We start from the raw sequence: 12,893 nt of genomic DNA on the forward strand, positions 1-12,893 counted from the left end.
ATATTCACGTACCCCGGTCATCCTCAGCCCCCCGCTATCCCACCCAGAAATGCCAGCTCCCCTTGCACACCCAGCAGCCTTTCAGCTGGCTTTTAGCCCCATGTCCTCGTCCCAGCAGCCTCCCCAGCCACCCTGTCACCTTCCCCCAGCCCCGTCCCCATCAGAGCCGCCTCCAGACAGCTTCCCCCGCAGTCAGCAAACAGCGAGAGCGGCGGCAGCTTTCAGAGCAGCAGCCAGACAGAGCCTGACAGCCTCATATGTTTCGGCAGAGACAGTTCCTCCCTCTAATGGGCCCAGAGGAGCGTGGCTTTCAAAGGATTCAGCGTGGAAGTGACAAGCTGGAAAGCCTTATTAATGGGCTCCTGGCTGGTGAGGGGAGCTGCCCGGCCGTGTCTGGCGGTGGCGAGGAGAAAGAGCCACCTCTCCCCAGCCACCAGCACCAGGCACCCCCTTGCACCACCACTAAACCTAGCAGTTTCTTAGCTTTCGCCGGTGGTGTCCCTAAAATGCTAGATTCCACCCCAAACTGAGAACAAACACACAGAGGAGGGCTCTGCCCCACAGCACCCACACTCATCCTGTCCCTGCATTAGCCATGAGCACGGAGAGGAGGTGAGTGGGGCTCACCAAAACCCAAACCCCAGACTGAATGTGCGTAGATAAATGGCCAAGGATGGGCAGAGGTGGTGTGGGGGGGATCTGCCTACAGATCCAGCGGTGCTCCTCTGAGAGGACCAGGCTTTTACCTCCTCGCCTTTCTATTATTCATGCTCACCCTTCCGTGCCAAGCGAGACGAAAATTATTTCCTCTTTAATAAGCACGGAGAAAAAAAAAAAAAAAAAGAAAAAAATAAATCATTTTTCATAAACGAAAGCAGCCCTAGGTGCAGAAGCGCGTAATTTCCTTCGTCTGGCTTTTTGTGCACGTCTTCAGAGGGCAGCAGCCCCTGTCAGTCCGGATGCCAGCTCCACACGCAAAACAGGGCAAAGTGTAACCGGTTAGGGGCTGTAAATATCCATTACAGGGCGCTCCACGCTGCCTGTCGTGTGAGGGAGAGCAGACGTGGAAATGTGAGCGGTGGCAGGAGAGGCATTGGTCTTCTGCCGGTGACTTCAGCAGGGCAGGGAAGGTGGCCAGGCGGCTGTGGAGCTGCTGGTGTTGACCAAAACCACAAGAAATCACCACCTAGCATGACACAGAGAAGGGTGCAATGCCTTCAGCCAGGCTGCTGGGAATCCGTGGAGCCAGAAACACGTCCCTGCCCCGCAGAAGTTAAGGAGAAGCTGCCACTTGCTCAGAGAGGAGGCCCTTGGCTGCCCCTGTACAGGTGTTTCACCCCACTGGAGCACAACCAATCTGCCAGGGTTGAGCCCTGCAATCTAGCGCTGTGGCTAATTGAAACCACTTGATTTCGAATGCTAAATATTTGTTTGCACACAAGCTGGAGTCCACGCCTCTTTTGGAGAAGCCACGGGGCAACTGATGATTACATGCAAGAATACAGACATCTAATTGTGTCATTTTCATTTGTAAATTGGCACTTTGTCCAGAGCCCGTGCGAGATGCTGAGGTCTGCTCTGTTTCCCAGGCAGCTCCTTGGAGCCCCATCAGGAATTTTCCTGGGCCCTTGCTAAGCCAGCTGCTGTATTTTAGAGATGAGTTGCAAGTGATTTCTAAATCGTGGTTGCAGAGCTTCCTGCGATGAATAGACGAGATAAAAATGTCTGATTTCAGCTCTCCTCTTGAGCTGCTGACAGACACAGAACAGCATTAAAGGCAACAGCCCAGCACAGCTTGGGCAGCAGCCGCTGCTCTGTTCGTGTTTCATCGTGTTTGACCCAAAGCTGATACTGAAGGAAAGAACTTGGTGGGGCTTCCTAGGCGCTGAAATATATGTTCCTATTTCAAAAGCTTCCGTATTTTTCCAGTGAGCTACTGAAGCTTTAAATCTAGTGAGGAATTTGATACCTTTAGGTACAGTTGCATAATGGGGAAAAAAAAAAAAAAGAAAAAAAAAAGTTTTCCAGATTGTCTGAGTATCTAAAAGATGTGGTACTCACTTTTCCTTAAACTTGCTGGGTGCTTTCCCTAATGGTGACTCATACCGCCGTGTGTATGTCCCAGCAAATTCCCTTACCCAGAGGGGAATAACCCAGACCCAAAATTTTGCTGCGGGCATTGTGCAGATATGTGGTGCCGAAAGCACGGCTTTTCTTGGTTCAGCCACGTCTCAGGGAGTGTCCAGCCAGCTGCACGCTGGCCTTTCCTGGGTCAAGAGAGTCTGTGGCAATATCTGTTTCTTATTATAAAAATATCTAGTACTTCTTCATGGAGAGACCACATCTTGCAACAGGCCTATGTCTTCTACCTCAACAGATATTTAAAAACAGTAAAACATACCAGGCCTTTTACGTAACCCTGCCATTTTAACATAGCTTTTTACCCAGAGAGAATAAGTGGAAGGTATTTCTTTCCACAGCAACATGACTTGACTGGGAAGGCCGAGGGAAAATGGAAGGAGATTTTTCATAAAAGCACTGTAAATCCACACCAGGGAGAAACATCTATTCCAGGAGCAAATAACTGCACACGACTACACGAATCTATAAGTGAGAGACTTTATTTGAACCAATTTTTCAAATACAGACATCTGTATTATTCTCACTTCTTGGGAATGTTTTCTGCTCAGTTTCGAAGCTTGCAACCTTAGGACAATATTCAGGACATATGTGTACATTAGATCTCTGCAGATGGACACATTCATAATGCACAAGTACAATGAGTGAGAGACTCTTTCCAGATCCTCACACAAGAGCATCGGAAATGGGCCGCTCTAATTGTCAAGTTCTGCTCTTATTAGCCTCCAGACAAGTCACAGTTCCTTATACTCTCTAGGCTGTAGCCTTCTTCTTCAGGCCCTGATTTACCACTGTGTTACTTCAGCTGTATGCCAGTGTAACTCCTCAAAATAGGGCTTAGGTGATGCATAGGGATGTGTTTTGTTCATTGGGAACAGGCATGAGCAGAAAAACCAAGCTATTAGACGAACGGCTATCCTAGGATTTTCTTTTGTGAGAGCAGTCTAGGTCTCGGGCTGGGATTTTGGGAAGTGACCGGTGGTTCTGAGCATGTAATACACGAATGGTGACGTTTGGGTCATACGGGGGACCTGCAGACCGGGCCCCAGTAAGGTGTCTCCAAGTTGGGCACTCGAGATGTGAGCCACTCGGTCACTAGCCTGTTCTGCAAATCTCGGCCTTCACCTCTTCTTCCAAGTATTGCTCAACAGAGGAATGTAGTAATAAAGCATTGTAGGTAAGAATGCAGGCTCGCACATGACCTGAGATCAACACCCTGAAGAATGGATAGAGGGTAGTGTTTTCAGGACCACCTAAATGACTCATGATCTGAAGCTCCATTTTCAAAAAAACCTTGGAGAATTTTAGGCCCGAGCTCCCCAGTTTGCTGCAGGCAGGATCTTGGACATCCTTCGGGATCTAGGAGCATAAGCCTCTTTGAAAGCCAACGAAATGCAAAATCTTGAGCACCCACGTCACTTAGGTTATTCTGAAAACTGTACCCTATATACATATGGGTAGATAAGGGGCAGACTTTCACAGGCACAAGTGGCAGTTAGACATGTAACTCCCATTGATTTTTTTCCCCCTCGGGGACCTGGAAAATCCCCCCCCGAGGAGATGAATCCTCCTCTCGCATTCTTTTCACACCAGATTAACACCACTGGTTCCAGTGGAGCGACTCCTGAGTTACCCCAGTGTGAGCGAGAGGAGAACCAGTCCTGAGGTGCTCTAAATATCCAGTGAAAGTGCTAATGTGGCAATGCAGAAAAGCAGGGGATCTGAGCACAGGCCTGGAAGAGGACCCCACCACCACCGCCCCATCTCACTGAGCTGCCGGTGGTCACCAAACGGACACCTTGGCCAACAGGGACCGCAAGAACATTCACTCAGACCCTTTCCTCCGCCTCTGCAAACCACAGCCTCTCCGTTTCCCTCCTAAAACACCTACGACAAACACCAGACCTTTGGTACAAAAAGCCTCACGTGCTACCAGGTGCCATTTGTGGAGCGCAGGAAAAAAAAAGGAAAAAACTGACCCGCGGGGAGTTTGGTATGAGCTACCTCCTTCTATTTTCTTCCTTCCTTCCCTTCCTTTCTAAACCCCTCTTCTCCAGTCATGGCCATTTCTTTCCTTTCAAGTAGCACGTTCGCCAAGTGATGGTGCTCGTGCCATCACCACAGGCAGGCTCCTTCTAACTGAGGCCTCTCACGGGGCTGCGTTAGGGTTTGGGGCTGGAAAACACAGGGTCTGAAGGGATCCCGGCAGGATGCACCTCTCCTCCCTTTGGATCGCAGCTCGCGGTGGAGCTTTTTGGCTGATGCAATGGTTGCAAGGGCTGTGGGGTTTATACGCTACCAGCGCAGGCAGTCCGTGGATGCCACAAAGCAGGCCAAATTCACGCGGATGATTTGCGGCATTGATGGGGTGGGGGTGGAGGGGTTACGGCTTGGATTTCTCTACGCTTTTCCAAGGCTTAATCTAGATGAGGTGAAATATCAAGAGCTGGCCTACAGCTGTTAGGAGCATGCGGTGTAGGTGTGGGTCACTAGCATATCTTCCTACAGAGGCGTACGAACAGCCCCCCTTGGACTCAGCACTGTACGTGAGGTCAGGAACCGTCCTCCCAGCAGGAGTCCCTCTGACATCCTCGTCCCTCGCCACGCACAAAGTAGCAACCACAGACACCTCCAGGCAAGAGAGATACTCCTCCGGGAAGGAGGAACGGATGCATACTCCCTAGGGAATTCGTGTTGGTTGTTGCATCAGGAGCAGTAGAAGGAAAACTCCAGCTACTCGGCTGGGTACTCTTTGCTCCCCTCTTCACTTCTGGGACCTCCTGCCTCTCGTGCTGCTCTTAGCTCACTTGATACCCTGCTAGAAAAACTGTTCCTCAAATAACCCTGTTCTTCTTCCAATTTCCGTCCCATGCTACATCCTTTGTACTGGTTCCTTTCAGCCTTTAAAAATCTGGCTGAAGAGGCAACTCAAGGAAATCCAAATGCTTTTCTCTGCTCTCTTCCTGTACCCTGAAGACAGCCCAGCTTCCTATACAAATCTTGTGTACTACACATTAAACCACCCCATGCTCAAGGCAGAGGGTTTGTCTGTGCGCTCTCTCTCACGCTCTCTTTGCCCTGACTCTCTGGCAGGATCAGGACATGGTACAATAAGAAAGATAGGGGGGGTGCTTGGTTACAGCCAGTAATTTCAAACTGGAACCAAGGGAGAGGAATTAGTATTTGGATTTTTTTTTAGGTTTGCAGTTGGTAACCACATACCCCGTTCTCTTCGTGGGGGGGAGAAACAAAACACAAAACCCAACCCTTTGTTCTCTAAGCAACATGGCAAAGTATGTTCTTACAAATGGTGGCAAAACACACGCCATGCCCCAGCCGTCAGCCAAGGGGGAGGCAACATGCGAAATGCAAAGGTAAAACGTCCCCAGGGAGAGAAAAATGCTTCTGTTTATCAAGGAGGGAGGAAGGTCTATGTCCAGAAGGACACGAGAGGCAGTTTTCTTTTCCTTCTAAAGTAAAAAATAGTAATAATGGAATGGAGGCAAGATGAAAGGTTTGGGATCTGAAGTCAGAAGAGCAGGGAGACCAAGCGGTCCTTGCAGACACGGACAAGACAGTCCTTAAGAAAGCCCTTTTAAATGGTCATGACAGGAGATGAGGCCAAACAAAAAGCTGTGCTCTCTCCTTCCTGCCTCCTCCCAAACACCTCTCCCACCGATCCTGAGAGCTGAACCTCAGTTCTCTCCATGCACTCACTGCTAGAGACACGGGGCGTCTGCAACCTCCCGGCCGGGCACCCGGCGTGCTACGAACACCAAACACACTCTGCACCTCTCCTCCCTCTCCTCGGCCCCCGTGTCCCTCCCCATACACCATCCGCCCCACGGCAGGGACGGGCAGGCTCGTGAGACCTGACATACGGTCCAAGCAATGCCTGATGTCCGCGCTACATTTGCTGAATTGAGGTCAGGCTGGAAGGTGTCTCAGGGTTTACTACCCATCATGACATGGGAATATTAGCATATATATCGTTTATGAAGTTTATGACACAATACCTATCTGTCAGTCAGCCCATCTTTCTACCTATTGAGTCTGTCTAATCTACTTTAGCTAGCTACGTTTCACTATCTCTATCAATCACCTATTGCTCCATATTACCTAATTTCTTCCTGTCTCTCTCTCATCTTTTTCACTCTAACCTTTCTTACTCTAGCTATACTCCCCTCTCTCTCCCTATCATCCATCTATCCGCTCTAAAATCTTTTTCTCCCTCCTCTCTCTAATCCCTGTTTTTTAAAATCTCTGTCCAATCTCTCTCCCACTCTCTCTTTCCCTCTCTTTTTTAATCCTCCCACTCTCTCTCTCTCTCTTATTTCCACACAAGGCCAGGAAGCGCGTGGAAAAGAGCCCTGGCGCATTTTGATGGCACTTCCAGTGAGCGGTCTACGTTCAAAGCGATCCTCTCTGAGGAGACACCGTTCATCTTTTCTCCCTATTTCCAACAAAGAGATGGAGGAGAAGAAAAGAGTCGGGCAGGGAGGGCCGGCCAGCCCTCTGAAGGCTGCAGGGCTGCTGCTCCAAAAGGCCAGAAAGGGACTCTTGGTCTGTCAGCAGACACATTTTTTGGTGTTATCATTTGGAGGCCAATTTAATCCTGGTCCTGCCAACTGTGTTATATGGGAATACTGTGGGGTACGCTGGCTGTCGTTGCCAATGCAGCCAGGGAACCTAGCTGTGGGAAAACATGTGGAAAAACTTGGGCCTTAACCGAGCTTTAGGAAAAGGCTTTAAAAAGACTTTAAGGGAAAAACCCCTCAATATATATAAAACGTTTGCTCTCACCAAGAGAGCCTGGGCCCAGCAGGTGCTGGGTGGGCACTGGGGACAATTTTGTACCCCGTAGGCTGTGGCCATGCAGGTTCACGAGGTGGTGCAATGCCGCCGTGACAGGCCTCGGCTGCACTTCCAGATGGCTGCAGGGGAAGGCCATAAAGCCCAGGCCCACACCAGATCTGGGTGAATAAACCCAGGTTTTGCTAGGCAGCAGGACGGAGAGATTTCTCCGAGCGCTGTCCACTGGCTCTTACGCCACCAGACCGTGCCCTGGCTGCACACTATTAATGCACTGGCCCGATTCCTGTTGCCAAACAGAACATTTTTGGGGGACCACACCACGTTGCTCAACAACTTCTCCAACTCCAGAGAGGGGTGAGGACCAGTGGGGCCCCTCTTGGCCCTTGGTGTGTCCCCTGGCACCTTGGGGCCTCAGCATTGACCAAAGCTGGTGCCTCAGCTGGGACCCGTGGGGTTGCTCCGAGGTCGCCACGCTCCTAGGGGCCTCCTAGAGGGGCACCGATTTTGCTCTTTCCCACTTTGCTACTTTTGTTATTTATGTTAATGCCTCATTCAGTGCTGATGCCTCACTCAGAATCCAAGCCCTAAAAATCCCCTTGGTGATGCCAGGGAGAGTGGCCGGGCACTGACCGGTGGCTGAGGAGCAGAGCGGGGCCACGCAACAGGAGGCCCACCAAGACCGGTCTGTGTACGCAGGCCAGAGGGTGTACGGCAGCATAGAAATGCGACACGGCGGTGTTAATGATCATTATTCTCATTTATTATAATTATTGTTCAGTTTGAAAAAGGAGCCTGGAGCCAAGCATTACGCTAATTGGCACATATTATTTTTTGTTCTAGTTCTGAAAACAAACTGGGGTTTGGTATTATTTTTCGTTCATTTGTTTGTTTTTCTTTTTCTTTCGTTCATTCCATCACATTGAAAAAGGAAGAAAAGGATTATTATTATTTCTTTTTTTTCCTGTTTTGCTTTTGTTTTAACTCACTCGGTAAGTCTGGACTCCTCAGATGAACGGAACATTGCACACACACACACTTGGAGAAGAGAGAGAGGAGAGAGAGAGAGAGAGAGCGCTCGTGGTGGGCAGACAGACACACGCACGCGCCAGGTCAAAGAACTCTGATACAGTGCAAGAATTTTCCCAAAATGATTGGATCATCATTACCAAAAAACTCGCCATAACAACACCAAGAAACAAAGAAATGTTTAAGCCACACTGTTTGACTGGGATTTTTCCTGCTTTTTTTTTTTTTCTTTTTTTTTTTTTCTTTAAATGTTTGCCACACAGAGAGAAAAAGGGTTTAAGTGGGAATGGGAGAGGGACGGACAGGCTCACAGACGTGAGCAGGAAGGGGGGAGATCGAGATTGGGGTGGGAAGGAAGGATAGAGGATAGGGGGAGGGAGGGAGGGGCAACGGGGAGTCATTTCTTAATGTTCAGGCATTTTCTTGGTCCGCCTTGCTCTCTTCTTCTTTCACCTCTTCCTGCTGGGCACTTTCAGTAGGTTTGGTTTCTTCTACAGCATCTAGTAGGGAAAGAGACGGTCCAGGGTTAGTCAGCCATGATCTACAGCATCCTGCTCATGCACACAGCCATTGCATGATGAACTGCATGGCTTCAGGCTTCTCTCTTCCCGAAGTGACCAGGTCCCATGGTTCCTGGCATTTCCATGGCACGGGAGGAATGTGCCAGGGCTCAGCCCAGCAGACGAGCACACACAAAATGCTTCCAGCCCCACCAGAAACCATGTGCAACTGGAAAGCAACCATCATTCATTTCATCACACGTACTGATGAAGCCCTTGGCTTTTGTGCTAAAATCAGCTAGATCAGATACCTGTATCACCTTTTTATTGAGCCCACCAGCTGTGCCAACCACCCTGTAATTGTTGCCCCCTACTTTCTGCTACTGGCCCTCCCAGCTGAGTCTTGAAGAGGTCATGAAGAGAAAACTGCCTGCTCTTGAAGCTCTCAAGACCCAGAAGGAAAAAAATAATAATAACCTGTAATTCAGACTTCTCTTACACCAAACAGAGGTCTAGCGAAATGTCTCTAAGCTTTCAAGAACAGGACCCAGGAGGCTGTCACTGTCTCCAGTTTTCTGGGCTCTCCTTTCAGAGGCAGAGCTGCCCCGGGGGGAAGCAATGGATGTAACTTGAGGCTGGGTCTGCCTGTCAGTCAGACACCTTGCACCAGCATACTGTTTGCATGTTAAAATGTATGCCACTAGCAATCCCACAGCAAGGAACCAGACAGGGAATCAGTACTGGGACAGCCAGGAGGAACAAAGCAATCTGAGCACCACTCAAGCTGGATGATCTTGCTGCTGGGCTCATCCAGCCTAAGACACATTTGTTTCTGAATTATTGCTGACCAGCTCTCATCCTCCTTGGATCAGGCTACACTGGTGTGTCCCCGACCCTCTTTCAGAAGCACCGCTAAGGTCTGTGCACCGTGTGGATTGGTTTTCACAAGTGAAGGTGGTGGTTCAGCCAGTAGAATAATGCACAAGGGTTTAGTGCAGTGGAGTGGCTGGTCTGCTCTATATCCCCTTTTCTCCCCATTCCTCAGTGACTGCCCCCCACACTCCCCCACACTGTGGAGAAGTCAAGCAAGCAGCATTACTCCAGATTTGGGTTAAAAATGGAGAAAAGAAGCACGTGCCGAAGGGCTGGGTGATTCAGGATGGAGCACAAGGTTGGTATGTCACATACCTCAGTGCTGGCGCTCGATACACCTCCATAGCATCACTGGGCCTCCCGTGGTCATTCATGGTGGGCTCAGGGGTCTCTGAACCAGCCAGTTCCTGGCTTCTGCGATGGGCTATCAGATTATGTTGTACCAGCAAACAAAATGGGCCAGGGACTGCTCTCTGGCCCTGAGGCCAGCTGGCACCACACGGCTCCTGCCCATATGGCTCCCCAGAACAAGGGTGGATGTGTCTGGGAGCTGTCTGGGGCAAAGCTAATTGGCATGTTCAAAACCCACACCACGGCCCATGCTGTCAGCTTAACAATATTCATGTTCACATGCCAATGTTTAGTTAGTGAGGATTAGCATCCTCACACCCATGTTTAGCATTAGTAAGATTGTGAACCTCTCCTGAATGAGACCATTTATTCATTCTTGCCTGGTCCATTCGGTGCCATCAGATGGCAGGCTTGTATTTGCTTCCAGCACTGCCAGTAGGTGCTGCAATTCTCACTTCCCTGTCCCCCTCCGCTCCTCAGCCGCTCATTTACATGCCTTCCTATGCACCATTTCCATATGGCTCACCTTTGAGGTGTGTGTAACTTCCCACCCTGAATCAACTACGTTAGTTGCTCTACTTCTGGACCTTCGAATAATTTTTCGTAGTGAACTCCAGCTGCTGATTTTACAAAGAGCCTGTGGGAACATCTCCATCACCCAACACCAAGGCCTGAGCCCCTGCACCTGCAATTCCCTGTCAGCAAAAGCTGTGCACTTGCTTTCCCTTGACATTGAGCAGCAAAACAGAATTACATTCAAAGACTCCTTCTATATATAGTACAGCTACAGCCACGAACCAAAACCAAAATAGGTTATTGATTAAAATAGGTTCCAATTATAGTTGGAAGGCAAAGCAAGCTAACTTGCACCAGTTTGGTTAATTTTCCTGAATTTTCCTGAATGATTTCCTTAATTTTCCTGAATGATTCAATCTCTGCAGAGGGAGGGGATTCCTTTTAACCCTGCTCTTCTCCCAGGCATTAGTAGCAGGACACGTGTTGAAGTATGGAGCTGAGAGCATGCATGACCATCCACACCTAAATGTAGGCCAAACGACTATTGTTAGCCAGCAGCTTCGCTAGGAGGCTCTGAGAGATCCTTAGTAAGACAAAATGTCTGCTTTCCCATACAGTAATGCAAGACGAATGAAAGATCATCAAAGGATGAGCAACACAGCTTCAGGAACACAAACCCCAGCCACTGCATTTCACGAAATTTAAAACTTTCTTCATCTTCTCAGTGAAAAAATCTGATTTCCAGGGAATGCCCCTGGCACCCAGAGGCTCCTGGCTGGCAGAGGAGCCTCGCTGCTCCTGCTGCTCTTCTCTGGGGAGCAGCTGGTGGTAGGCAGGGACTGCACTGACTTCTGCCAGGGCTGAAATAGCCTGGACTGACTCTGAGGTCAAGGAGCAACAGAAAAGCTACAAAGTCAATTTGACACATATTTAAGTCTTGTGCAGAACAGGGAGGGATCAGACAACCCAAACACTGGACACATGGCAAAGTCAAGCCAATTTCCACCTTTTTGGATGGCCCAAAATATAATCAAGATGTCTATCTTTCTGATGAGAACTATCAAGCAAAATTCAGCTAGCCATTCCTCCATTCTTCCTCTTTTTTTTTTTTTTCCTTTTTTTTTCTGGCATGGTTTTGAAGCAGTGAGGGGACATAGCATACACACAGGTGCACCCTGCTGCCACTAAGCTTTGTCTTACCTCCTAGCAGGTTTAGCATCGTTTCATTGATCTTTAGAACAAGGGGAAAGAAGCAACCTGGTGTTATTATTCTGTAATGAACTTCAGACAGAGGTAACATCACAAAGGATAAACAACCCAGCATAAAAAATGAAGTTCAAGCTGTGGCACTGCTAAATCATAGCAGTGAAAGAAGAGGATTCTCTCTGTGCGATGGGAGCATGGTAGCGCAACCCTACTGACATCGGGGCCAGCTAATAGCAGCTTCTGATTCACAAGAAGAGGTGAGACAGTTTGTCTGACTCACCCTTCGCCACTTTGTTTGATGCAGGCTATTTCTGCAGCATGGTCTCCAGGGTTTTCTCCAGCCTAGTTTTCAGCATCCCAGAAAAGGGCTCTTAGGTGTCCCTGGGGAGATTATTAGGTAGCTATCCTGGGGGATTTTGTAGATCAGAGAGGATCTTTCTTACATTGTTTTTTTTACCTGATACTAGGCTTGATTTCCCACTTTCTTGAACTCAGGGCTGTCGCAGCTGTTGGTTTGTAGCAGACAGGTACAGTTCACAGACAAAACTACAGCCTTGGCATTGCACATTCACCTTGCACTTTGTTGGACTAGGTGTAAAAGGTGACAAGAAAGCAGGTGAGAATTTGGGGTGTTTATGCAAAGTGTTCTGTGTCCTGCTTGAGGCACAACCACATGTCATCCCAGGTAGCCAAATTTTCACCTGTCTAAAGCTGCCCCCTTCTGAATGCACCGGTTTTGTGAGGTCTCCTCTTACAAGATGAGAGCCCCCTGTGTCCACTTGCAAGGGAGAGAACAAGCCAGAAGCCGTGAGTTATCTCTTAAGATGGACCTGGACTGGGGCAGCACAGAGGGATCATGAAATGGGAAAGCTGAAGTGGAAGATAACAGGCATCTTACCTAAGTTCAGGCATCTACGCACAGACATCTCCAGCTGGTCTTCTCACCCTGTGCTCCCTTTCCAAACAGTGGAAATAAACACAACATTTTTAAGACTATTAACCTAACTTATTTAGATGCCTACTATAGGACAACTGGAGTTGCAGCCAGGGAACACCCATGTCTTTATCAAGCGAAGGTGTCTAGCATGGGTGAAGACATCCACATTTGTTCTAGAGCATCCCAGCCACAGAGACAAAGCAAAAAGAAAGGCCCAGGCCCAAAAAATGAGAAAACAACATGTGCATGCATTGAAGAAACAGTACAGGAGGGAAGGCTGAGATGTAATATTAAGCAAAAGAAGACTGAGAAGGGGCTTGTATTGCAGCTTTAACCTTTGTTTCAATCTTTCTAAATCTATGGTGATTTCCTCAGTCCAAATCATCCTATAGCATAAGACAATTTGGCATTGGTGATGAGCATCCATGAGCTGCTACCAAACCTGCTTCATTTGAGCACATTGGGTGGGGCAGCCTCGAGCTGAGAAATATTTGGGGCAGCCTCGAGCTTAGAAGCATTTGGGGCAGCCT

General features: G+C 48.8%; 1 protein-coding gene across 1 annotated transcript in view; it reads right to left on the minus strand.

Annotated features, from left to right (window-relative positions):
- Window positions 1–2,605: 2,605 nt before the first annotated feature.
- The window catches only part of GAP43 (growth associated protein 43), a 58,366-nt gene continuing 48,078 nt past the window's right edge, over window positions 2,606–12,893 (minus strand). The window contains exon 3 of the mRNA XM_027449614.3: window positions 2,606–8,480. Within this exon, the coding sequence (XP_027305415.1) occupies window positions 8,392–8,480 (89 nt within the window). The 3' untranslated portion in view covers window positions 2,606–8,391. The remainder of the gene's footprint in view (window positions 8,481–12,893) is intronic.

This window comes from Anas platyrhynchos, chromosome 1 (genome assembly GCF_047663525.1).
Source record: "Anas platyrhynchos isolate ZD024472 breed Pekin duck chromosome 1, IASCAAS_PekinDuck_T2T, whole genome shotgun sequence".
In the NCBI taxonomy this organism is placed as follows: domain Eukaryota; kingdom Metazoa; phylum Chordata; class Aves; order Anseriformes; family Anatidae; genus Anas; species Anas platyrhynchos.